The following is a 27397-nucleotide window of genomic DNA, read 5'->3' on the forward strand; positions in this document are numbered from 1 at the left end:
ATGTGCATGTTGTGATACCTCAGCAGTAGGCAGTCATTGAGTTAAGCTGCTGGAATTCTTGATTTCTTAAGAATGATTTTTTTTTTTTAATTTAAAGGTGAAAATGTTAGAACACTAGCCCTGAAACAGGCTGAAGCCTGCCAAGCTCACCACACCATCCATTGCAAGGAAGACAAGAGTAAAATAGGGAAAATCTGTAATAAAATCAGTCTAAGTATTCCCACCCTGGAATTGAATACCTGGAAATATGTGAATGAAAAACTGTGAGTGCTTTATTGCTTTCATCTAGACTTTAGGGGGTCTGTTGAGGAAAGAGGATATTTCAGCTGAGCATAATAGAGCAAATTCCAGAATGATTAGAGACTGTGATGTCTAATTAATTAGCTTTTGTGGTAGTTAATTAAGTGGTCAAGTGTAATATATGAGGCAATAAAGTCTACTTCCAGCATTCAGCAGACCCAAAGGTTATTTATAGAGTTCTGATAGTGACGTAATTCTATTACACTGCAAAACTTGCACAGAACCACTTTCATTAATAGGACTTAAGATCTGTAACATTTTTAAACATGAGAATAACAGTTAAGCCCATGGAGAAATCTTGTAGGGAATAGTTGAGCAAAACTACTGTCTCTAACCCCATGTTCTGAACTATACTCGCAGGTATCTATCTACCTCTGGGAATTCAAATTCTGCTTCCCCTCAATAAAATGGGCAGGATGTAGCTCAGAAGCAGAAGAACTTTTGCCTCATAAAGAGCAAAGGTGGGAAATTTTGGCTATTTTGTAGGAGCTTTCATGTTATAGATAATAATAATAATTAAGTAAGAATATATATATATATATAAAAATGTGTGTGTATATATATACATATATATAAAAGAATAATAATTAAAAGTGATCAGGTTTATCTCTAGGATTGCTTCTTACATCTTTGAATCTAAATTTCTTTTTCTTTTTTTTTTTTTTTAAGTGACTTTCTAATGTTTAGAGTTGCAAATGCTGGTGAATATAAACCACTGTAGTATCTCCAGGAATTTTTTAAGATTGCTTGGGCTATCACAGTAAAATCCCAGACCTAAGTTTGAAGTTTACTGCATGATTTCAGTAAGAGGAAAACTCTGAATATGACTGATAGCACTTCAGATGGTACAGTTTTTTATTTTGTGGGGTTGATAGCATGAAGACTGCATTGAGTTAGCACAACTGCCATCTGATTTGGCAGCAGGACTGAGTAAAGGGAAACAGTTCTGGCATCTAAGTTCAGTCTCCTTATGAATGAATGGAAAGAGGGAGATTCTGACTTAAGGGTTCTCCATCCATAATTTTCCAGAGGATAGCCAGGTCAGACACCTAAGGCCCCCTTCTCCCTCCAGAAGGGTCACTTTGGTATAGAGCAATGGATTCCATGAGTGTTCAGTGTCTGGATGTTTGAACCTGTATGTGATGTGAACCTGCATGTGTGCAGCCATCCTGTTGCTTGGACCCAATCATGAGTGGGCTGAGTCCACACACACTTTGCCAGCCCACATATGATGCTCTAATGCTAGCTTGCTTAATAGGGTTGCACATCAGGTAACACACTTGGGTCCTGCAGGGACAGAAGGCAGAGGTCTACAAGCAGGAAAAAAACCAGGAAGAAATGAAGTGGGTGGAAAGAGGAAACCCGGTGGCCATCACCGTACAATGACTTGTTTGGAGTGGGTAAGTGCTAATAGGTGATACCAATCCTGCATGTTTTCCATACTTTTTTTTCCAAATAGGTGTGGGTTTTTTCCATGTCTCTATCCAATACACAAGCTGCACAATGTTCCCTTTTCACTTATCTGTCTTTTTATTGAGATCTTTCTGCAGCTTGTGGTAATCCATTTCTTTTCTTTCTTCTTTTTCTATTATTTACAGTTAAAGGCTTGCACTGTATCTCCAAACCTTTTTGATAGATTCCATAGAGAAGAAAATGATTCGAGGGGAAAAACCTTTGAATGTGTTTTGTTTGAAAAATATTAGGACTAAAGCTACCTTAAAACTCCCTGCAGGTTTAATGAGAGTGCCTGTTAAATTTTCTGAGTATAGAAGAATAATTTGCTAAACAAAATCCCTGCAATCATACCTTGGTTGCCTTTTTTTTCTTTCTTTCTTTTTTTTTTTTCCTTTTAAACTTCAGAATAAATGAAAAATTGATCTGTATGGTCACTGAAACATTAAATTGTCTTATCTGTCGCTCGTTCAACATTGGCCTCTTAAAAGGGAAAACAACAATCACAATCAGCAGTTTCTCAATGCCTAGAAGAAAACAGAAGCTATAAATGGACAGATGAATTATGTGCTTCCAGTGGTTTTCAAGGGAAGCATTTACTGAGGGAGAAAATTGTTTTAATCTTATAACAACTAAGGAGGGGAGAGTTGGTAAAAACATGGAACGCCTACACCTAAACTTAATTTTTTGTTGCATAGGAACATATACAAAGTAGCTTTCAATAGGAATGGTTGTGGAAACAAGCTCTTTCATTGTTGGGTGTGCTATTTTATATCTTTAACAAATCTCTCTGAAGCACTCAGGGAAACCTAAACACAGTGGGTTAGTTGAGTGTTCAGCCTTTACACTATTAAAAAAATAAAATATATATATATATATATAAAAAAGGAGTGAGTCTTCTTTTGAAATGGAAATAAGTATAAATTTGGGTCCTGTGATGTGTATCTTTTCTTTCCTTATTTTGAAAGAGCAAAGGAGAAGAATAGGAGGAAGCTGGAACCAAACCCAAACAGAAAGCAGCCCCCACAGTTTTGCTTTTCATTTCCCTGCCCTGGGTCTATTTCTAGGTTTTGCTAAGGATCCACACAAGCAAAATACAGAGTTGTGAACCTGCCAATAGGAGGCACAGATCTCTTCTTCCTTCAATTATTTAATGCTGGGCATTAGAGCACCACCACCTTTTTTTTTTTTTTTTTTTTTTTTCCTCCTGTCCAGCTGCTTTACACTCAATAGCAGAGTGAAGCAAACATATTTTGGGGAGGGAGAAAAAAAATCAGAAAGCTTTTAAGAATCTAATTTTCCCTTTTCTCTTGGAGAAGCTAAGCAAATAATCTGTGGGACATCCAAAATATTTCTATATTTATCAGTTAATAAATATAGAAATGTAATATCTGTCCTTTGTTATGCTAGGAAGGTACTAAGAATCATAGTCTGATCCTAAAAATTAAGTTGGTTTTTTGACTGCAAATTTAGAAGCCAGGCAAGGCTAAAGAGAGTTATCCTTTTTATCACCATTTTAATGTACTGCCTGGTGCAATGAGATGTTTTTGTGGTAGCCTTCTGGGATGGTTTGAGAGAACTCCTTAACCTGCTAGAAATACTGAGGGGAGAGGGGAGGAAGAGGAAAGAATGTTGAGGACTGGGAAGTTAGGATGTTGCTTTGTTTTATATTCCAGTGTGCCCAAAGCAGGGGACACAAAGACAATCTGCTGGATAAAAAGCATTGATTTTTGCACAAGATGGATTATCTGCCAAACATTTCCAGTAATGTTTTCCCTTCTAAGTGCAAGTATGTGGATGTATTACTGGAAGGCAAATTTGCAAATGTAGATTCTAGTCCTTCTTCCACTGATGTGTAACATTAATGACTGGTAGAGCTTGTAAGCAAAACATAAGAAAGGAGAAGTGAACTGGTGGGAATGTTTTTGGAAGGGGAGTTTTGTTCTGAAGAACTTGTTAAGGTTCCCTCAGCCTTTCTTGCATGCAGGATACAACATTACCTACAGCCAAAATGCCAAGCGAGCTCCCATCTGTTTTGTTTTGGTAGGGCCACACTGTGGGAGATAGGAATCTTTACTCCTACAATCACTTTGAAGATCGAGTTCAGTTCCTTTAGGGTTCAGGGAAATAACTTTTGTAGCAAAACCCACCAGTATTTGGTAGCCACACACATGAAAGCATTTGCATTGTCTCAAAGGCAGTGAGGGGTGTTGTGGGTGAAATGCAGCAAATAAAATCAAGGAGTTGTGGGAACAGGAAAGCTTAAGTTCTTGAGTGAAAACTGCTAGCTAGAGATTCAGACCTCAGGTGGAATTTTGACAGCTGTTTTTACTCAGGAATATCTGGGTTTATTTGACCATAGGAGGAAAAAAAAGAAAATATAAAGGATATCAGCAGGGGATAATTTTTTATTTCACTTCGATCAGAAGTAGTAGTCAGTGACTGTAGCTGAAAATGCTGTTGCTAGAGAGGAAAATACTCAGAGAACACAGATGTTATGTTCTGCAGAAAGGTATTGCTGATAGACTGCTATAGAAGGCTAAGCATGGGGTTAATTCATGACTTCTCTGAATACTCATACAGTTCTCTCACGCACTGGGGGGTAGTGTTATTGATACACATAACCTGTCTTTGAAATACACTTTGAATTCTTGAAGCATTGGACTCTCTTCATATATTTTCTGTGACACATTGCCACTGTTTACTACTTTATATGAGGGACAGCAAAACTTACAGATTCCATTTAAAATGTTTTAGCATGAATCAGTCCTTTAAGTTTGGAAGGAATATCTGCTTGGGATTTATCCCATCACATAAAAAATGACACTGTTATTTTAATTGTGTTTGATTACTTAGGACAGGCTGGACTGTTTATTGTTTCTTATGTTTTTTTTTTTTTTTTTTGTGTGTGTGTTTGCACCTCTAGAAGTAATGAAATAATAATAGTAATAGTAATAATAATAATAATAATAATAATAATAATAATAATTTTAAAAGCACAAAGATTTTCCAGCCCAGCAGATGTTTAGGGTTCAGTACATAAAGAATAAATTTAATTGCATGTTGCCAATAGAGAGCCAAGCAATGCAATAGGAATGACTGATCTTTAAGTCCAGAAGTCCTCCTTGCATGTAGGGGCTGTGGTTTTCATGGTTAGCAAAAGATTCTGTGCCTTAAAGAACAGATGTCAGTGTTCCAACAAATACAAGAATCTAAACACATCGTGGTTGTCAGTGGAGATTCTGACAAAGGGAGATCTTCTGTCAGCTAAACTATGAGATCCTAATTGCTGCAAAGGCACAGACTGTTTATTTTTTGCCTCAGCATCATTTTACTGGGTTCTTTTAACTATATTTGTGAAGAAAATTTTTAATTTATTATGCCTCTGCTTATGCAGTGCTATTCCTGGTTATATGAGAATTCTAGCAGAGGATGATGATGGAAGCCTGCTGCATCCATCAGTATGGTACACAAGACCATGTGGCATCTCTCTGCATAGAGGTATTCTCAGTTCTTGGTCTTCCTTGGCATAGTTCTAAAGGTGCTGGAAAATCAGGCCATAGAAAGAAATGTTAGGAATAACCAAAATTGTTGTTGCTATGCCTGTCATGAAATGCAGTGGGAAGGTTAGCAATGAGGAAGGGAATTGAACATGTGGAAGAATCTAGAAAATCAGAGTTTGTAAATACCTGCAGCCTTGAGGCTTTTAATATGTCAGTCACTGGCCTTCTCTGCTGAGAGCAGCTAAAATGTTTATAGTGCTGGGTTTGGGTGGATGACATTTAAATCCTCAGCAATGAAATACTTGCCTTTTTCTTTTTAAGTAGCTGCATACAAACATGTATTTATGAAATGCAATTTTGATTGCCACAGAGCGAGACTCATAAGTGGGCATAAATCAGTTCACAAGTGTTACCTTCACCATAAGTACTTCCCTGTTGCCTTTATATTCTGTGAATCAAGGAGAAAAAAAAAACATAATGAGAATTCATGTGGTTATTTCTATGTCTTCAAGAAACTGACCAACAGTAACATAAGGGAAAAGGTAAGGTCAACAAAAGGTTTCTTGAGGAAACGTCAACCAGGTCTCTGAGTTCTTACTGTATCTTGTTCTCTTGCAGAAATGTAATGAGACAGGTAAGCCTATACATACAGACCTCTTAAATCTCTAGTCTTTAGAGATGTGAGATTCAGTGCACTGGGATGCACATTCCTGGGCAGGGTTAGGTGATAAGCATATGTCCAGGCATTAAAGAGCTGAATCCTGCAGCACGCAGCCTGAAGAGGGGAGCACGCCTTCCAGCAGAGCTCCTGTCAGCACTGGGTCCTGCTAAACAGCACATTCCCCAGCTGCAGCACCAGGACCCTGACCTTTCTTTTGCTCCTTGACCCACACATCAGATGCAGCTGGTCAGATAATCACAGAGCAGAGTGACCACCTGCATCTGATGTGTGGGATCCAAAACTGGGAGAGAGGCCATGGTGCTGCCACATACAATGTGTGACACCGGCAGTGATGGGAGTGTGATACAAAAGAATGAGTCAGTGCATGAGACTTGACAGGTCTGCATTGTGGCACAGCTGGAGATTCACCAGATCCCACAGCACAGGGAGTGGAAAGTGCTCCATGTGCTGCCAGTTCCCCCTCTTTGCAGAACAATCCTCAGAAGCCCATTTCTGCATGCATAACTCCCCAGCCTACCTAAAGAGGTTTGCCCTGCAAATACCACCACTAAATTTGTCTTGCAGATAGTGTGGAAAGCACTTTAACCTTAGAAAATAGGATTTTTTAGCCTCTTCCCTGTTTATTTCATAGAGAGCTCTTGTTAAGCATTCAGGTTTTGAGTCAATGTTATCAAAGCTACATGTTTTGACAGGTTCTCTCCTGTGTGTGTGTATATGGAAAGGTTCTTCATGTACCTCCTAAGCTGAGAGATATAATTTGAACAGAGAAAATTATGGTTCATAAAGTGCTCTTGTTAGGTGACATGACTATGCTTAGGCCACTGCAGGACAGCCTACACAGAGAAATGCATATTTCCATACAAATTACAGTATACTGCAGCCAAGAGATCAATTAGAATGTCTGTGACCAAGAACTCTCAAGTGTCTCCATTCAGTCTGCCATTCAAAGGAGCCGAGAAATGCGTTCAATTGGTGTAAAGAATTTGAACTCTTTCAGGGAATGTGCAGAGACTGCTGGAGAGTGGCATTCCCTGCGGGGTGGGACTTGCAGATTCTGTGAGATCCAGCAGGGAATTTTAAGGGTTCTGTAACCTAACATTTTGTCCCCCGTTGGGAGAAAAATTGCAGAACCTGCTGAATATTGTGGAAAGAATGAGGATGGATTTTTTTTTTTTTGTTGGTCACATATAACTGACTGCACCAGCTCTGTCATGTGTTACAGCAGTCAGCTGGATCATCTTAAAGCTGTGCTGTGTTTCATTTGAAAGGAACCCAAAGCACTCTGCAAGCTGTGTTGCAGGTACAGCACCAGCATCTCTGGTGCTGAAACGAAGGTCTTCTGGAATGAAATGTCGCAGGAACAAAACGTCAGAGCTGTGGGTAGCCACATAACTGTATATAGTAACAGTCCACACATCAAGACAGGAAATTCAGGTTTTAAACTCCTTGAAAATGTAAAAGTTTATATTTTCAGGGCAGCAGAGGATGCTCTTTTGATAACTGCCTCGAGATATTCATTTGATCAGAAGTTGTCAAAACCCATGTTTAGCAATTCAATATGCTTACCTTTCATCAAGATGATCTAAGATCCCTCCCTTTGCCCAGAGCTGAAAAGTTCAATTCTTGCTCCAGTCAATTGAAAAACTCCCTTTGACTTCAGCAATACAGCAGCAGAATGCAGCAGAAGGCATTAAAGCCATCCCAGCTTTCATTTGGTAGGGATTTTTATTGAATTTAAATGATAAAAATACCTCTAACAATTCTTTCTGTGTAATATAGTTACATGGATCAGTTAAGAAGAGTTTATACTTCAAATAGCATGATGCTCATATACATTTATGATCTTCTTTAAATATTCTGTTCCTCTAGCATTTGGTTAGTTTTCATCACTGAGTGATTTGAATTTTTTTTTTTTTTGTTTTGCTCTATTTTAAGCACACCTGCTTCTCCCAGCATTCTTTTAAAATTAAATTTATTTTTTCCCTTTTAAAATATTCCTTGTAGAAAAGATGTTAAACTTAATAGAACGATTTCTTGTTGTTAAGATTAAGGGAGAGCTTTTATTCAGAGGATTTTTTCCCCCCCATTCATGATTTATTAAGGGTTTCCACAAGCACAGGATTGGTAAAGTTAAAGTCTCAGGGACAGAGTTCACAGGTGCTCCTCTTGGAACTTGGAGCTTCAAATTCTCTGATCAGCTTTTTATGTTGGTTGCTGTCCCAAAAGTTTCCTAATATGTTAGGATGCCTCTCCTTTCTCCTTTTGGTATCTGTTTACAAACCAGGTATTTTTTAATGATGCTATGACCTGCTGGGTGTCCAATTTTGAACCTTTTTTTTTTTCATCAGGGACATGGGAGCTATTTTCTGGTAGGAACTGGCTCGGATTCAATATTAAATATGGGTTTACAGCAAGTTCTGCCTAAAATTCTCAGAAGCAATTGGTGTTTAGCAGCTCAGACAATTGGCTAAGGGTCAGAATCTTCACCTTTCACTCTAGACCTTGCAAGCTGCAAAAACGCTCTCGAAATCTCAGAAGAGCTGTGGGCTGTTTTATTTGGAGAAGTCAAGGGGAAGAGCAAGAACCCAGATGCCAGGGAGCACAGGGGCCATCTGAGCAGTGCTGTTAAACTATGTAGTGAGTGCTCAGATTTACCCAGGGGGTGGACGCTGGGTTGCTTAGCTCAGTGTCCTCACCTGTCTCCTGTTACACGTACGCGGTACACCCAGTGCTGATCTTGGGCTGTTGCACCGTCTCCCGGTCCTTTGGCATAGCCTCCCCGGGGCTCTCCAGGCTGGGCGGCAGGGGACTGGGTCATACAAAGCCATAGGACGCCCTCCTCTGGAGTGCTGTGCCCAGCTGCGGGGGCTGCCTACAGAACGTGACACCGGAACAGCAAAAGGAGGGAGATGGGAAGGATGAGCGTCCTTGAAGGACTTCTTTATAAATTGTCTTTTATGGAACCTAACAGAAAGTGATGTAATAGAGTATATGGCATAACATGTGGGATAACCTGTGAGATATTCCAGTGTATCTAATTCTCCAGTACAACAGCTAACGGTGGCACTATAGGAAAAGGAAATTGAATCTATAAAGGTAATGTACATTTGTATGTTTGTTATGCATATAAATTTATGCACAAGTGAGTTTTACAAGTGTATATAGGTGTAGATAAAGTGATTTTTAAATTCACTTTAGATCAGAAAAATATTTATTCCCACATTCCAGAACTTTGTCATTGCACAAGGATTGAGCAAGGAAGAAGTTTTCCAAGGAACAAATAAGCTGTTGCTTGTCCACTGTGCAGTAACTGCTATGAGCCTGAAGCTGTGACAGCCTAGGATGTCAAATTCTTGACAAGTTCCACACCAGCATGGTACAGAACACTGGTGATGTTCCTCAGAGCTCAATTCTAGGGCCTGTTCTCTTCAAAATACTCAGCAGCCATCTGGATGCAGGAGTGGAATGCATGGTTGCTGATGATCTTAAACTGGGATGTGCTGTTGCCTCTTCTAAGGCTCCTTGCAGATGGGTCAGGACAGATTCCAGTGCTAGGTGATGTTTAATGGGATGAAACTTAGCAAGTCAAAATGCTGAATTCTGCACCTGGAGTGGAGAAACACTGGGGACAAATATAAATTGGGAGAGAAATGGCTGGAGAGCAACCCTGTAGAAAGGAGTATGGAGGTGCTGGTCAACAGCATGCTCAATATGAATCAGCAGGGCACCCTGGTAGCCAAGAGGGCAAACCACATCCTGGGGTGCATCAAACACAGCACAATCAGCTTGTCTAAAGAGGTGAGCATCCCTCTGTATTCAGTGCTGGGGCAGCCTCACCTTGAGTGCTGTGAGTAGTTCTGGGCCCCACAATTTAAGAAGGATGTGAAGGTCCTTGAATATGTTCCAGGAGACAGCAATAATGCTGATGAAATGGCTGGAAGGAACTTCCCCTGAGAAGTGGCTAAGGACTTTGGGCTTGTATAGCTTGGAGAAAATGAGGAGTGACCTCATTGCTCCCTACAGCTTCCTGAGAAGGGGATGTGGAGAGGGAGGTGATGATCTCTTCTCCCTTACAGCCAGTGACAGAGCACATAGGAATGGTTCAAAGCTGCGTCAGGGGAGGTTTAAACTGGACAATGGGAAGCATTTCTTTAAACAGAGGGTGGTCAAACCCTGGAACAGGCTTCCCAGAGAAGTGGTCAGTTCCCCAAGCATTTAGACAATACCCTTGACAACATGCTTTAACTTTTGGTGAGCCCCAATGTGACAGAGTAGTTAGACTAGATGATCACTGTAAGTTCCTTCCAACTGCAATGTTGTTCTGTTCTCTTCTCTCTTCTCTTCTCTTCTCTTCTCTTCTCTTCTCTGTTCTCTTCTCTTCTCTTCTCTGTTCTCTTCTCTTCTCTGTTCTATCCTATCCTACCATCCTAGATAAAGTGCTACCTACAACTCTTGACTTCCCTGGACAGCACTGACTTCCTAGAACTATGAAACTGGATGATTTTTTTTTTTTCCCAAAGCAGGATTAGCTATTAAAATAAAGATCCCAGTTAAGAAAAAAGAAATAGTGACTTTATTCTGTCCCAACTGCTTGGTATTGGATTAACCAGGACCTTGCATGAGTGTTTTAAAGCAAGGAAATGACTGGGCCCATGTGAATGTTATATCTGTGGTAATCACAATGGGTTTTTTAGCCTGTCTGTAGTAATGCAGAGAAGATAAAAGATGGTCTCATTCTATATGTTGGAAGATCAGTCAGTGGATGCACTAATAATTGTTTCCTTTGCACTTCTTCTTTCACTTACCATTTCAGATTCTAAAGAGCTTACCTTTTCTAGTGCAGTTTTGTCTATGACCTGTGCTCTGAGCAAAGCAAGAGAAGTTCATGAGAGGCTTTCAGTGGGTTGAGCAATTGGTATCCATAGCTGAGTATTTAGGATTAAGACAGCAAGTTATCATTAGAGGATAAAGGACTGAGAGAACAACTAGAAAACCATTTGCTCTTTCTTGAGTCAGAGAAGCAACTGAACATGAGATCAATAAAGTTATGTTCATAAACACACAGATATATGTAGGTATTCCAGGAACTCACCACTATGGGATTAATTAAAACAAAAACAAACAAACAAAAAAAAAAAAAAAAAAAAAAGGAAAGATGACAGTAGTCTGCATTAGGAACATTTAATTTAACATTAGGATCTGCATTAGGAATATTTAATGTAACATTGGAAACTATTAAAGGAAAGAAAAAAAATACAGTCAATTTTGAATAATGTTAATGAATATTTTTAATTCTTCTAATCTGAAGAGAGAATCATGGGTTTGGGTTTGTCTTGGTTTTGTTTCTGTTGGGTTGTGTTTTGGTTGGTTTTTTTGTTATTTTTTGATGGGGTTTTTTTTTGGTTGGTTGTTATTTTTGGGAGAGGTTTTGTTTGTTTGTTTGTTTGTTTGTTTCTGAAACTGTCAAAAAATACCCTACAAGGATGAGGTTGTTACGTTATTAACATAATGGAAATGAAAGCTACGACAGACCTAAGAAAACATCGTCGGAGTAGTGCGTCAGTGTTAAGGATTGCCGTTGATGTCCGGAACCACAGGATGGCAGTGTATCGTTGGATAAAGACAAGGCATCTCCTAAACCCGTCTGAAACCTGGTTTGCCAGGTTACCTCGTGGTACAGAAGGTTCTGTCTTTTAGAGTCATCGAATCCTAATTTTTAGCACAAGAAGGATTTTACCAAGGACCTGGTTAAACAGATCTACAAAGATGGTCTTTGAAAACCACACAAGCGTCTTTCCAATCAACCCTTCTGTACAATAGGAACTTGAAGGAGTTCCAGACTCCATGACCTAGTGAACAGTAGATCATCTGTGGATGATAAATATAACTCCCTGTTTCCACCCCTGCTGAAGGCAGTATTAAGTCTGTTGTAGTATTTAGTGAGTATTGGATTAGCCTTATGATGAGGGACAGCAAAGATCATAATTCTGATGTGCTTTGTGTATAATGAGGGACAGCAAAGGAAGCTCAGGATTCTGATGTGTTTTGCATATAATGAGGGACAGCAAAGAAAGATCAGAATTCTGGTATGTTTTGTATAAAATGAGGGACAGCAAAGGAAGATCATAATGCTGATATGTTTTGTATCTAATGAGGGACAGCAAAGGAAGATCATAATGCTGATATGTTTTGTATCTAATGAGGGACAGCAAAGAAAGATCATAATGCTGATATGTTTTGTATCTAATGAGGGACAGCAAAGAAAGATCAGAATGCTGATGTGTTTTGTATATAATGAGGGCAGCAAAGGAAGATCAGAATTCATGATGTGTTTTGTGAGAAGCACCACAGAATGACTTAAAAAAAAAAAAAAAGTCACTTAGAAGAGTCTGGGTCAGTGTTATTCTTTCAAAAGTTGGGCACAATGGTTTCATCAGTGGCCAGAGCCTCTCCTGAGGTAGAGACAGAGGCAGCATGGACAGATAAGGAGAAATGCAGTGTCTGAGTGCTTGGAGTCTGATCTTTCCTCAGTGTCAGTTCATGATAACTGCTTTAAAGCTGTTGTACATGCCAATGCTGAAAATAGAAAAGAAGAATTAGAGTAAATCCCATATAATTTAAAATGCAAACTTCAAGCTAGTCAATAAAATCCAGAAATGAAGATGTCAGGGCAGATGTCTGTCTATGAGATTGTTACCTCTGAACTGCAGAGACTTTTGGTTCACCTGCCTGCTACCTATTGGTCATGAAGCTTCCTGCAAGAGTTGTTCAGTTGCTGCCATGGGCCTGTTAGTTGGAGTGTGGGAACTCACTGTGATTTGCTTGGGCCTAAGCAAAGCTGACTCCTGTCTGCTCAAAGGTACTTCCATGAATACCTAGGACATCCTTAAGAAACAAGGATGTTACTAGTGTCTTCCTTGATTTTGTTTATGCACCAGAACCTCTTCTGCTAACTTGTTAGTGGCTGCAAAGTGTGGTTCTGGTGTATATGCTGCCACTGCAGGGCAGATGGTTATTTTAGCAGTCTGCTAGCTGTCTTCTCTCTGGCAATCATAGAATCATAGAATAGAATCAGTCAGGGTTGGAAGTGACCAACCAAGGATCATCCAGTTCCACCCCCCCTGCCATGGGCAGGGACACCTCACACTAGAATGCTCTGTCTCACCAAAAATCAGTGTTTTTGCAGCAAGCCTTCTAGTTTCTTGGTTTACAGAGTGTGTTTGTAACTATTCTGGATTCTTTCTGACCAAAGATGTTTGGTAGATGTTGGAATTAAGGTTCTCTCTTCTGCCTTTGAACACCACCTGGTGAGCCTGGTCAGGCAGAGTCATGTGTCAGCAGAGCTTTGTCCTACAGTTGTCTGTCCTGTGAGTCCAATGTCAATCTAATAACTTCTTGTTACATGGGAAAATGTCTCTGAGTCACTCTGATAATGCTCTTTGAGCTCTGCTTGCCTCTTGCACACCTTACATGACAGTAGGAGCTGAATGCAGTATTCTGGGCTTTGTCTAACATAGCTTTGTATCTGAGACAGAATTTTAAAATTCTATTCCTCTGTACTTTTTTGCTCATTTCGTGATAGTTGCTGAATGGTGTGTTCTCCAATGACACCAAGCTCTTTTATTGAGGTTAATTTAGAATTTAGCAGTGTTTGCAGTATATCCAACTTATTCTTGCTGAAGCTGCCTTGCATTTGTTTTCCTTGTGCAAGGCTGGGACGTTGTTGCTAATTCAAAATGTAATCTTTCTGCATTACTAGTGCCTGATTTTAGACATGCATCACATTTTGCAGTGCTGTTGGTCTAAAATACTGCCTTTGTCTTTCTGTAACACGGGGAATACAACAATGAGCTTGCTTCAGGTTTACACTGTTGGAATCCTGAGAAGAACTTGATTGATTTCCTCTGCAAAGATAAGCTTGCAATTTGGCTGAAGAACAAGGTCACGTCAAAGGTCACAAATTAATCAGCTGGGACAGTGTCAGTAGCTATACAGTAAGCACCGACTGTGTGTTTCTGGAGCTCCTGCCATAATGTTTAATTTTCTTTCTGGTACATTGTATGCCACGCATGAGGATGCTCAAAAAGCTTGCTGCAGTGAGAATAACACAGATTGCAATTTGTCACTAATTGAGTGCTCATAGATTTTTGTAGAGAGCACTAAATGGAGCCTTCAGGCTACTTCATTCATGCCTAAGAAGAAAAGGTAAGCTAAGGATACAGATTTATTGTAAAATTCATGTCTGGGGACAACCAGAGTTTGCTCTGAGCCTAGTGGCATCTTTTGTTGCATCTCTGAAGTGGAGAGGCAAGATCACAGACTTCTGTTCTCTTGGATTGCTTTAGCTTTTATGTTAGATTTTTGTTGATCTTGCATTTGGGTTCTTTTTCTGTGTGGTTTTATTTCTGTTTTAAAGACATGGCTTTGGTTCCTAATTGATTCTTTTATGTGTTTAGGCCTGAAGGGGAAAATCAAAGTATTTATTTAAGAAAATGTAGCTGGGTTCAGGTTTGTCTGTCAACTAAAAGCTTGTGTATAGTTGTTTTGTAAGGAGTTGACTTCCCTTTTTTTTTTTTTTTTTTCTTCTCTTTCTTGAGTGTGTTTAACTTCCATTGGCTTTAAAAAGGGTCATGCAAGGTTTTTAAAGGACCAAGGAGGCACTGCACAAACAAATAGATAATGAGAATGGAGTTTCTGAAGATGATATAGTGTCCTTCTGAAGATGTCCTTGGCTGTTCCAGAATGCTTAGATAGCAACAACTGCCAGGAATGCTTTTATCATCTGTGTTTGCCCAAGAGCCTGCAACCTTTCCTTTCAGATGCTGGCCTTACACAGTTTTCTGTGCCTCTGTCACCTCTTGTGCAGATTAGTGTAGAATGTGGTATGTTGAGTAATGCACTGCAATCATTGGAAACTTTGGCTGCTGTGGAAAGAAGTCGCTGCCTTATTTAAACAGAATGATTGGAGTGTTCAAAGTCCTGTCCAGTTTGGATCCATCATGATTTTGAAATCTGTCTGGATGACTTTGAACTGCAGGAGTAACAGCAAGAGTACAAGCTTACAGCCTCATCTTCCTCCCTTTCCTGCTTTAAACCTTGAGGGGGATACAAGGAGTTAGAGAACCTTGAGCCAAAGGACATGTGTTTAACTTGCATCTTTTGCGCCTTCTGAGCTTGCTATTATACTGCAGTATTTTTCTGTCTTGATGGATTTTCCTGCAGATATGATTGATTTAAGCAGGAAGGAGTGAGGAACCTCTACTGGGGAAATTCAGGAAAGAATTTAATTTGGGGCATTTTTATCAGGGTTTCGTAGGTTTGTGAGGCAGTCAGGCAAACAAGTGTGAAGTTGTGGTCAACCTTTTTGTCTTGTGCTGCAAAAGTTCACACCTTAGGTCCACCTTGGTTACTTTTGAACATGAATCTACGTTTGTCTCCAGTTTTACATTACAAGTCTGTTTAATGTAGGCATATAAATCCAATCTGGCACCTCTGCAGCACTGTGGTGTGTGCTGCAGATTATGTTACACTGCAGAACTAAGCAGTGGGGACATCTTGGCCAGCAGTTTACCTGAAAACAGAGATACCAGGTAAGTATATATCCCCTAGAGGAATTGTACTGTTACATCTCTCTCTTTCCACTTTCAAGGTGGGTGTCTCACATGGCTGCTGACAAGCTCTTTGGAATTCTCAATAGATTTTGTAGGTTAGAGAGAGTTTAGGAGATCTTTCCCTTAGAGATTTAAGAATTTAAATGTTTTCCAGGCTTGTTTTGCTCCTTTGTGATGCATTACATTACTCATACTAAGGCATTTAAAGGACCACTTGCTGTGATAAAAAGAAATCCAGCAGACTTTTAGAGGCATTTGAACACTTCAGTGCCTGGCACTGCTTGTCTTCTATGAGCCTTGTGGCTAAATGGAGTCCTCAGCTCCAGAATTCCCTCAAGCAATTATTATAGAGTAGAGCTGGATAATCCAGAGTGGCCCTGCAGATGTCACCTGAGTGGAGAGAAAAATCTTACTAGCCAAGACAGGAACATCAAGGGCTGTGATGGGACTAAGATGGTTTTTCAGCAAGCAGGCACTTGCTTTGGGATTCCTAAACATGAAATCTCTTCTGGAGTTAGAGGCATGTCTAAATCATCACCTTGAGTGTGTGAATGAAGGACATGAAGAAAGTGGTAGATATGCCTGCAGAATGCTGGTATCTCCTGACTATGATTTGGAAAGTTCCTGGACCTCCACATCTTGACTGCAAGAGAAAGTTCAAGTCTCCTTGTTAGAACACCTGTTCTAAGAGGTGTTTGAAAGCAGGATAAGACAATCAGTCACCTCTCTCATCTACTACATAGATCTGGACAGCTAGTCACCTCTTGGCTTAGGTATGCTCAAGGCATCTGAGAGGAACAGAAAGGCAATAGCAGTGAAAATCAGAAGGTCATACTTTAAAAATCCTGATTCAGATCCCAAGGCATCATCTGGAGCTGAAGCTGCAGGCAGCTCGTTAGCTGTGAAGGAGTATCTGCATCTGCCAGCTGGCAGGAATTCAGGTACCTGCAGGCTTAGAAATATGCTACCCTAGGACTCTGAGAAAGCAGCAGTCCCTGACTGGTGAACAAGAACCTAGCGAGAAGCCAGGTCATAACTCTTCTCTAGTGCCCCTGCTCAGCTGTACCAGTGGAGAAGGGACAGCCAAATACAGAAGCATTACAAACAGAAGAGGCTGTGGTGAGGAGATTTAGCAGTGAATTGAATGGAATTATGACTTTAATTACTCATCTAAAATTGTGGGTTCATCTACAACTGCATCCCACTAAGGGGAAATTCTGGCATGTATCCATGTGAAACTTGTCCTTATGTAACACACAAGATTTCACATCTAAACACTACTGCTCCCCTTCTTTGTCTCTGAGAACTGCATGGAAATCTGTTGAAACTTCAAATTCCTTTAGGAAGACACATTTGTAGGAGAACTACCTCAAGGCAAAATTTTAATTTTCTTTTCAGCAAAAATCTTTATAATTGCAGAGTATAAAATCTTGTAAGCACATGGATGCAGAGAAACGTCTCTTACAGGGGAAAATACTTGTGCCAGTGAGGTTGTTAAAGGACCTTCAAATGGAGCTAGCTTTTCAGCTGGCTTTGAACAGCCATTTTACAATCACCTTCTGTGATTTTTTTTCACTGAGGATGAGGTGCCTCTCTGAATTTAAAAAAATCTAAATGGGCATCTAGCTGTCTCTGAGTGCTCTGAACGCTGAACATCTGCTCTTTCTGATGTTGAGCAGCTGCATTTCACAGAAAGCAGCAGTAAATTAGACTCTGAAAACCTAAAATGAACCATTCAGAAGCAGTGACTACTTCAGAACTGTTGTTTTCCCTGCCTTAAGTCTGCAGAGATACTGAACCCTCACAATACCTGGGCAGTGCTATGGAAAATGGGTTAGGGATGCTTGTGGAAAACTGACATTAAAACCCCTTTTTTGGGTTACCACAAGAGCAAAATCAAGATGATGATCAGAGTTGAATGTGCTGCTTTTGTATTGATTAAATATCCAGCACTGAGAAGTCTGAAGAAGGAAGGCTGCCTATAAATAGTTATTCATGGCAAGGCTTGTATTGCTTACATGTCCAGTGTCTGCATGGTGCCTTTATGACTGGGGATACACTTTTAAATTCATGTCCTTCCCAACCCATTTATCTGCAGAAAGTGCCCCTCAGATCTTGCATGGGTGAACAGGGAGCTGTATTTGATACAAACACCCTATTTCCCCTGTAGCTATGTACAGTATTTCATGTCTCATTAACATAATCTATCCCCAGTGAAGTTTATAGGCCTTGACAGATAGCACCTCGGGTGAGAAAAAGGATGACAGAGAAAATTTGCTTTTACAAAGTCAGTCTTTCTGGATCTGTTTTTGGACAGCTTGATACCAAAGGCTATAAACATAGACTGGGATCTGAAACCTTTTTTGCAATGACCTTGTTTTAGAAAATACTGCTGTTATCTTCTTGTGCTTATTCACTGTGTGCTTACCCTGTTTCTTGAGCAGTACTTTCATAGTTAGGTTTCATTTATTACCTGTTTTTAAGTCATGAAACCTGAAGACCTACTTTATGCTAGCACTAGAACTATATTTGTGCGCCATTTGATTTGCTCCAGGCTTGTCATCTCTGACTGTTTCTTTTCCATTTCTTTAGAAGAAGGTGGTGGTTTTTTGTTTTTGGTTTTTTTTTTTTTTTTCAGGAGGAAGACTGCTTCTGTACTGAGGACTTACTTAAATTATACTCTAATGGCAGTAGGTTTGTACATTCAAATTTAAAATTGCCCATTCCTAATATTAGTAAAAGAGAGTCACTACTTCTTAAATAACAGAGCAGTCACAGGCAAGCTTAGGGCAAAGGACTGAAAATATAGACTCAGCCAAAAATACAGTCCTTTGGAAGAGGGATGTCAAATGGATTTGACCAGTATTTTTTCACACGTATCTCACTATTTATAAACAGTGTCAAGCACTTCTTTTCATACAAAATGTTGTATTGCCATTCTAAACAAAGCAAATGCTGTTTCCTGTGGTGACAGCTTCTTTTCATTGTGCTTGCACCCTGCACGCGTTTTATGCAGAGCTGATTTTAAAGAAGCACCTGTGTTTTACTTTCACTGCCTGATGTTTCCTAGCCAGGAGACCTTGGATGGGCAAAGATCATCAGAGGTGTGGATGCATTAATCTCAGTGCATTTGCTCTGTTTGGGTTTCTGAATGTCCTTGCTGAGATCTGCTGGTGGCATAAGATCCTAAAAGCAAACTAGACTCCTTTTCAGCATGCTCTGTCCTCCTCTTAAAAAAAAAGGCAAAAAAAAACCCCAAAAGACAACAAACAAACCAACCAAACAAACAAAAAACCGCCAAACTCCTATTGTGTAGCAGACTTCTTCAAACATCTGTATCCAAACTGCTTGCCAGCCATTCTGGTGGTGGAGACAGTCACAGTTTCTGTGAAAAGCACAGATTGATGAGGTGCTAGCTAAAGCACATCTATAGTATAAACACTGCTATACATTACAGAACCACACAGAATCACAGGATTAACCAGGTTGGAAATGACTTTCGAGATCATCAAGTCCAACCTATCACCCAACGCCATCTAATCAACTAAACCATGGCACCAAGTGCCACATCCAGTCTTTTTAAAAACACTTCCAGGCATGGTGACTCCATCACCTCCCTGGGCAGCCCATTTCAATGGCCAATCTCTCTTTCTGTGAAGAATTTCTTCCTAACATCTAGGCTAAACCTCCCCTGGCACAGCTTGAGACTGTGTCTTCTCCTTCTGTCACTGCTTGCCTGGGAGAAAAGACCAACCCCCACCTGGCTACAACCTCCCTTCATGTCATTGTAGAGAGCAATAAGGTCTCCCCTGAGGCTCCTCTTCTCCAGGCTCAACAACCCCAGCTCCCTCAGCCACTCCTCACAGGGCTTCTGCTCCAGATCCTTCACCAACTTTGTTGCCCTTCTCTGGACACATTTGAGCATCTCAGCATTCTTAAATTGAGGGGCCCAGAACTGGACACAGTACTCAAGATGTGGTCTAACCAGTGCTGAGTACAGTACTACATCCTCTATTATACTCTTTCCAAGATACTGAGCCAACTATCACCTACCCTCAGCATCTCAGGGCCTGATTTAAAATTACTGAAAGCAAGGGGAGATTTTCCACTGGTTCAAACAGACTTTGAATCCAGCTGAAAGAAGCCACAACCAAAGTTGGCCACCCTATTTTAAGTACAAAAAGGCAGGGAAAATTTTTGCAGCCAGTGAAAATGATGGGTTTGTAATGTACACACGCCTATGTGAGGTACTAAAATAATGAACAATGTCTTCCTCTAAATGATAATCATGACCAGGACATTGACCCCATCCATTGCAATAAAAGATCTGGGGTTTGTGTTATGTGATTCTTCTTTTGTCAAGGAAACAACAAGGTAATACTGCATTTCCTCAAGGGATTAAAGTATCACCTTTAACACGGTATATCAGAGGTTGGAAGGGACCTCAAGAGATCATCAGGTCCAACCCCCCTGCCAGAGCAGAATCCCTTAAGGTAGTCTGCACAGGAATGCATCCAGGTGGGTTTGGAAAGTCTCCAGAGAAGGAGACTCCACAACCCCCCTGGGCAGCCTGTTCCATGATCATTAAGTTTAAGAAAGTGGCAACAATTAAAGGAGTATTAAGTTTTTCTCCTGAACAAATTCTTGCTTTATTGCATTAACAGACTTCAGCAGTTCAGTAATTATTAAGGCTAAGCACTTAAAATAATGTCAACAACATTCTTTTCTGCTGGCAAAGAAGACTAAAACAATGAATTGTTATTGAAAATGCCACAGGCAAATCCAACAGATTTATTCAGAGCAAGGATGTTGCTTGTGTCTTGTGTGTGTGTGCCACCTTAACAGCTCTGCTGCAGTTTGTTGTTGTTAAATGACAATGGACAAATAACAAATTTCCCCGAGATTTGAATTACGGTTTCTAATTTCAGTGACATTTCCAGTCAGTAGAGCTCTGCCCTCTTCTTTTTTTTCTTTTATTTTTCTTCTTTTTTCTTCTTTTTTCCTTCTTTTCCTTGTTCTTTTTTCCTTCTCCTTCTTTTCTTTTCTCCTTCTTTTCTTTTCTCCTTCTTTTCTTTTCTCCTTCTTTTCTTTTCTCCTTCTTTTCTTTTCTCCTTCTTTTCTTTTCTCCTTCTTTTCTTTTCTCCTTCTTTTCTTTTCTCCTTCTTTTCTTTTCTCCTTCTTTTCTTTTCTCCTTCTTTTCTTTTCTCCTTCTTTTCTTTTCTCCTTCTTTTCTTTTCTCCTTCTTTTCTTTTCTCCTTCTTTTCTTTTCTCCTTCTTTTCTTTTCTCCTTCTTTTCTTTTCTCCTTCTTTTCTTTTCTCCTTCTTTTCTTTCCTTTTTTCTCTTCTTTCTCTTTTTTAATTTGTTTTTTCTTCGGTTTTTCTTCTTTTTTTCTTCTTCTTTTTTTTTTTTTCTTTAGCTATTATTGGATTCTGAAGCCAGGAACAAAATGGATTTTCATTTGCATTTCTGTAAATACAGGAAATAGAATCATAGAATTGTTAGGGTTGGAAGGGACCTCAAGGATCATCCAGTTCCAACCCCCCTGCCATGGGCAGGGACACCTCACACTAGATCAGGTTTCCCAGAGCCACATCCAGCCTGGCCTTAAAAACCTCCAGGGAGAAGGCTTCCACCACCCTGGGCAACCTGTTCCAGTGTCTCACCACCCTCATGGTGTCAAACTTCTTCCTAACTTGGTTTTGCTTCTATTTTGTAAGTAACTTTGAATGAATTCACCATTTCCTCATGCAAACTAAATATTTCAGTATTTCAGTGATAATCTTCTATAAGATGAACTGCTTTTCTTAAACATTGTCAGGTCTTTGATAGGTAACTATTGGATTGTTACTTATTATGCAATTTGACTTTTTAATGACTTGCTGCTGCTTGTGGTAATTCCTCACTTTTGCAGGAATAATATGTCTTACTGAATTGTTGGTTTTTATTGCAGCAAACTAGGCTCCATGTTTAGAAGTCATCCAAAACAGGTATTGATTTCTGTCTTCAGCAAGATTTTACAGCCAGTGATAGAGTGGTAGCATCTTAAGGAATTAGCATCCCTCTAGTGATTAGGGAGAAAAATACCAGTCAGAGGTCTCATGTAACCTGTGGTGAGATAAATTAGATGTTGAGCAGAAAAACCTCACTCTGATCATCTGGGATATTCTGTACCTTCATTTAGATGTGTGTGTCCTCATTAAAGATGCCAAAAATAGAAGCATGAGGTAGTTCATAAAGATGGTGCAGAGAGGAGTGGTACCTCAGGGTTTTGAGATGCTCAACACCATTCATTTCAGACATCTTAACCAAAAGTAAATAAATGTCTCACAGTGATTGACTGATGGTTTAGCCTTTTAATTTTTACCAATGTGGTACTTAATAGAATTTTTAAAGTGTTTTGTAAGAATGGATTCATGCTAAAATATCCACTTCTACTATGCCTAGGAGTAAGTTTCTTTTTTATCTGTGGGATTAACCTTGCTTTATCTACCCATGACTGAATAAATGGTACCATTTGATGCTCAAAATGTAATTTTATATCAAATATCCTTTGATAGATACAACAAATCCAACATCACTTGTATTTGCAGGTTATGTTTCAAGAATATAGGCATATCTTTGTAAAAAAACTTTCACAACAATTTAACCTTTTTGGTTTGGAAACTGTTCTTAGGGGTTGGGCGGGACCTTGGTCTAGTGGAAGGTGTCCCTGCCCATGGTAAAGCAGGGTGGAACTAGATGATCTTTTAGGTCCCTTCCAACCCAAACCATTCCATGATTCTGTGATTGTGTTGCCAAAGATCTGTGAGCACCAGAACCACACTTTCAGTGTCCACAGACTCATGGTTCTGCTGGAAAAAAAAGTAGCCTGCTGTGAAATGCTGGAGAACTCTGTGCAGCTTTGTTCCCAAAGAGATGTACTTCCATCAGATGCTGGGATGCTGGGAATGAGAAATGTACAAAAGACAGGTGGAAACTGTATAATCTGTTCTTTTTGAAGAAACTCGTTATATTCTTCTGTGCTTGGTAACCTGCTTTGTTGAAAGGCTGTGACAGCAATGAATAGTTTTTCATTCTTCTTCTCTTTACAGAGATTTCTGAAATATGAATATAAAAGGCTCTTTTTAGGAAAGGGGAAGATAGCAACTGCATCTAGGGAAACATATTGCCAGCTGACTCTGTAATAATAATAATTTCCAAGTCTTTAGTACCTGAACCAATAAGCAGAACTGGAGAGGTTAAAGTGCTGTAAGCTGGAAGACTATACAGCAGGAATGAAGGAGGAGACTGCAGTGACAATGATCATAGAATGGTCTGGGCTCAAAGGACCTCCAAAGATCATCTAGTCCAACCCCCTCTGCAGTCAGCAGGGGCATCTTCAACTGGATCAGGTTGCCCAGAGCTCAGTCAAGCCTCATCTTGAATATCTCCAGCGATGGGGCCCCAACCACCTCCCTGGGCAACCTATTCCAGGTTTCCACTGCGCTCGTGGTAAAGAACTTGTTCCTCACATCCAGTCTAAATCTGCTCTTCTCTAGTTTGAAGCCTATCACTACAGGCCTTTGTAAATAGTATCTCTCCATCCTTCTAATAGGCTTCCTTCAGGTGCTGGAAGGTCACTATTAGGTCTCCCCAGAGCCTCCTCTTCTCCAGGCTGAACACCCCCAGCTCCCTCAGCCTGTCTGTGTAACAGAGGTGCTCCAATCCCCTGATTATTTTCATGGCACTCCTCTGGACACCCTCCATCAGGTCCATGTCCTTCCTGTATTGAGGGCTCCAGACCTGGATGCAGTCCTCCAAGTGAGGTCTCACCAAAGCAAAGTGGCAGAATCCCCTCTCTCTGCTTCTTTTGATGTAGGAAGTGATTGGCCTTCTGTCTGCTCATGTCCAGCTTCTCATCCATCAGCACCCCCAAGTCCCTTTCAACAGGGCTGCTTTCTATCACGTCCTTCACCAATCTGTATTGATAGTGAGGATCGTTCTGGCTCAGGTGCAGAACACTGCACTTGCTCTTGTTGAGCTTCATGAAGGTGATTGATAAACAAAACTTAGCTATTGTATGTTTAATGACACTCCAGAAAGTACATACAAGGAAACTTTGAAGCATGAAACCATTACTCAAGGAGGTTTAATTGAGCAGATGGATATAATGCTCGATGAGGGATTCCTGAGTTGCCCCTCTTACCTGTTTTCTCTTATTTTTGTCTTAAATGTGGTATGGTTTTTAAAGATATGACTCTCCCTGGCACCAGTATTGGGCTGGGTTAGGCTTCAGTGGGACACTGATCTCTGTGCCTGTGATAATGTCTGTACATCTTGCTGTCAAGTGCATTGAGAGCAATATTCACATGCCTTTATTCCTTCCAGATCTCTGCTTGTCAGTGCTACCCCACTAATAGCTCACTTAGACCTTCAAAATGATGTGAGATGTGCATCCCACTTTTCACTGCCTAGGCACAGTTTTGTGTACCTCTCACAACACGTGACTATGGCCCTGAAAGGGCATGGTGGTGATCTGCAGCTTCCTCATGAAATTTTGATTAATGCTAATGGATAACATGTATGTGGTAGCTCTGCTAAAACCAGAGCTAGGTTAGACAGCTATTATTTCATACTGTCAGCTAACGCCAGTGTAGCTGAGTTCCTTGTGTGATGAACTGAATGGTTTGAGGCTGCAGCTTTCTGGGGATGAGTTAGGGTAAGAAGTGTGCTGCAGATGCAAAATGCCATATATTAAATCACTCTTCTTGACTGTGCTTGAGAGGTGGTCACTTCCAAGTAGGTGCTTGAAAGGAAACTTAAAGTAGACATCTGCCCTGAGCTAGTGCAGAAACCATGATTTTCCACAAAGGCAGAGTAAAACCCATAACATGTACTGGATTTGGTGCTCAATTTACAGTGATGGGTGCCTTTTTTGTCTGATAGAACAGCACTTCCATGTTTCAGAGTCAAGATGTGTGACGTTTCTTCCTTCCTGCTACTACTCCCCTGCAATGTACTAAGCCAGCTGATGTTAGTGAGAAGAAAAAAACATTCTTTCCAGACCCAGTGTAACTGAGTTTTGTGTAAAGGCCAAGCTAATTAGCTGCCCTGGGTGTTCAGAGAATGTAGAGGACTTGATTTGTACCATCCTTGTCAAAATCTCTCCATCCACAAGGTTTTTACATGTGAGTCATTACATTTAGACTGATTTCCTGTTATGCTTATAAAATAATGAACCACTAAACCCACAGATTCCAAACAACCTGTTGAAATGATCATAAAAACGACAGACTTCCTAGGAAATAAGCAGCAAAACTGAAATCTCTTTGGCCCCAGAGCAGCACATTTGATAGGGTGACCTTCTCAAAAAGTCTTTTTCTTTCGTATGAAATATGCTTTTTAAAATTCATTCCCAAAGGAGAGAGATGGCAAAGAAAAAAGAATGCTTTATTTTTATCTATATACTTAATTTTGATCTAGATAAAATTTAAGGGGCCTTAGTTCTTAATTTTATCTTTCAGATTGAGAATAATTTTGCTTCAAATATATATATATATATATATAAAGAGAAGTATTTGGCTCCTCTCATTAGATTTTAAAGGGAGATACTGAGCTCCCTGAGAAAGGGTCTTATTTCTGAAACTAGCAGTCACATGCCTTCAAATCTTCTCCTTCTGCATTATTCAAAACACCTACAGCTGAGTGCGTAACTTAGGCAACCTGGCTTGATATTGAATAACGTAGTCACTGCCTTGACATTCGGAAAGATGTCTGTACCCAGCAAAATGCTATTTTTATGCACGTTGTCTTGTTGCTTGAGGGATCATGGAAAATTAGCCTGCATACAGTATTTTATTTTTTTTTCCCCTAAAATTGTACAATTTGGAGAAGTGTTAATGTGTTCCTTGGTTGTTTCTTTTCTTTTCTCTCTGCCTCTGTTAATTATCTCAATACATTTGTAAAGTCTACCGTTAATTGCTATTGAAGCGCATTTAATCAGAAGCAAAAGTTTCTGCTATTTAAGTCTCTTGTCAGGAAACCAAGCGTTAGGGTTGTTTGGTTTCTTATTTCCGAGGCTGTTTAATGGCAGCATAAATATTCAGCCTGGCTCTAAATAGGTAATTAAAGCTGACTAGTGGCCAGATGTTCCCCTTTGTCCCCTGGAGTGGTGGGAAGAATAGGGAGCAGCAGTCCCAGTGCTCAATGTCCCAGGGCACACTGCTCTCAGGTCTGGCAGGGTGTGTCAGTGATCCCCATGTCACAGAGTGTCCACAAGAAGATAAGCTTACAGCTGATGTGAGTGGTGGAGTGAGCTGGTGTTCCACCAGCCCTGCACCTTTTCAGTGTGTACAGCGTTGGTGAAGGCTTTTGAGATGTGTCAGGTGTGTAGATGCGAGGCAGCTTGCTGCTTGAATTTTAATTTCGGTGCCACACCCTCTGTCCTCAGAGGCAATAAAACCTACAAGAACCAGAGTTAATGCCATGAGAGGAGGAAATCAGGGAAAAAATAGAGGGAGGTGCTGAGTGAGCACCTGCAGTCTGGAGGATTTTGCTTCAAAATTCCCTACTCAGGGATTTCACAGGGATCTTGCCCTCTGTGAGTGCCAGCTTTAGTGAGAGGACTCAGAGGAAACTTTGGGTGGATTTTAGCTTGTGGTTAATGTCAGTGACCTCCTGAATTGAGGACTTAGCAAGGAGTTAAGGTTAGGCTTGGAGTTAATGCCCCTGTTTATTCCAGGTGAACTGCTGGCAGTGCTTTGGGAATGGCTGCTGAGGCTGGAAGGTATAAAGGGGAATTAGACCATGAAGCATGGGAGAAAAACATTTTTCTCTGGCTCCAGGATTGTTCATGGGAGGATACCAGCCTTATTTTTATTCTCAGGCTCGCAATGGCTTCTTACTTAGTTTGGAAAAAGTCTTAAACCTTACTCATGGATCAAGTGACAATAGGGGTGTCTCTCTCCCAGGTCCTGGAGACGAGCTAATTAGCTAAAAATCACTGGAACTGAGAGATTCTGGCCCTGATGGCACTGCAGAACTACATGCGAGCGTTCATTCCAAATGGAAATGAATCCCATGCTGTAAAAGTTACCCTGAAATGCATGATTTGGGGGATGCCTTAATGATTTTTGCCCGTTCAGGTTAGCTGTACCGACACGCTCCTGACAACCCGAAGGCAAAGGGCCACCTCTACAAACGCGATGGCTCTGTCCCAGCAAAACTCAGCACTCATTTCCCAGCTCACAGGAATAAGGCAGAGTGTCACTTGCGGTCGCGGACCGGGTGCTCTTTTCATAGCTGTCACAGGGAGGGTTTTTCTGCTTCAATAGCCGTGAAATCCGCATCTGGGGCTGGGCTGCGCTGGGCTGCCCCTCGGAGCTTTCCCCCCCCCCCGCCCAGCTCCCCACCGCCTCCGAGCGGCAGCCGCAGCCCCGCGTCCCTTGTGCGGCTGCGGGGAGCGGGCGGGGAGGGGCCGCGCAGCCCCGCAGCCGGCGCGGGAAGCCTGTGAGCGCCGGGTCAGCCGAGGCTTCCCTTTGCCGCTCCGCACCGTCTGCAGGAAGGCGCAGCGGGGTGGGGACAAGAGGAAGGAGCGGAGGAGCCCCCCCGGGGTGGGCAGCGCAGCTTGGGCGCCGGCCCATGCCTCGGCGTGTGCAGTGAGCGGGAGCCGCGGAGCAGCGTCGGCGGGCGGCCGGGGCCATGTCGGAGCCGGAGAGCGGTGCCGCAGGTAAGGGGGGAGCGGCCCCGCGGCCGCCGGGACCCCGCCGCAATGCAGGAGCGCTGCCTGCGGCGGGCGCGGCACAGCCCGGACGCTGCTCCAGTGCGGCCCCGGTTTATCGGGGGAAATGATCTGGAGCCGGGGCCCCGT

The 27397-nt window shown here is 41.1% G+C and overlaps 1 protein-coding gene across 1 annotated transcript in view; it reads right to left on the reverse strand.

Moving 5' to 3' along the window:
• ENO4 (enolase 4) overlaps nt 1-27230 on the reverse strand; it is a 70673-nt gene extending 43443 nt beyond the window's left edge. Inside the window, exons 1-2 of the mRNA XM_054382318.1 lie at nt 26802-27230; nt 8634-8809 (exon numbers count right to left, since the gene is read on the reverse strand). Coding sequence (XP_054238293.1) covers nt 8634-8809; nt 26802-27230 — 605 coding nt within the window. The remainder of the gene's footprint in view (nt 1-8633; nt 8810-26801) is intronic.
• Between the last annotated feature and the right edge of the window lie 167 nt (nt 27231-27397).

The sequence above is a fragment of the Indicator indicator genome, chromosome 7, assembly GCF_027791375.1.
Source record: "Indicator indicator isolate 239-I01 chromosome 7, UM_Iind_1.1, whole genome shotgun sequence".
Lineage (NCBI taxonomy): Eukaryota > Metazoa > Chordata > Aves > Piciformes > Indicatoridae > Indicator > Indicator indicator.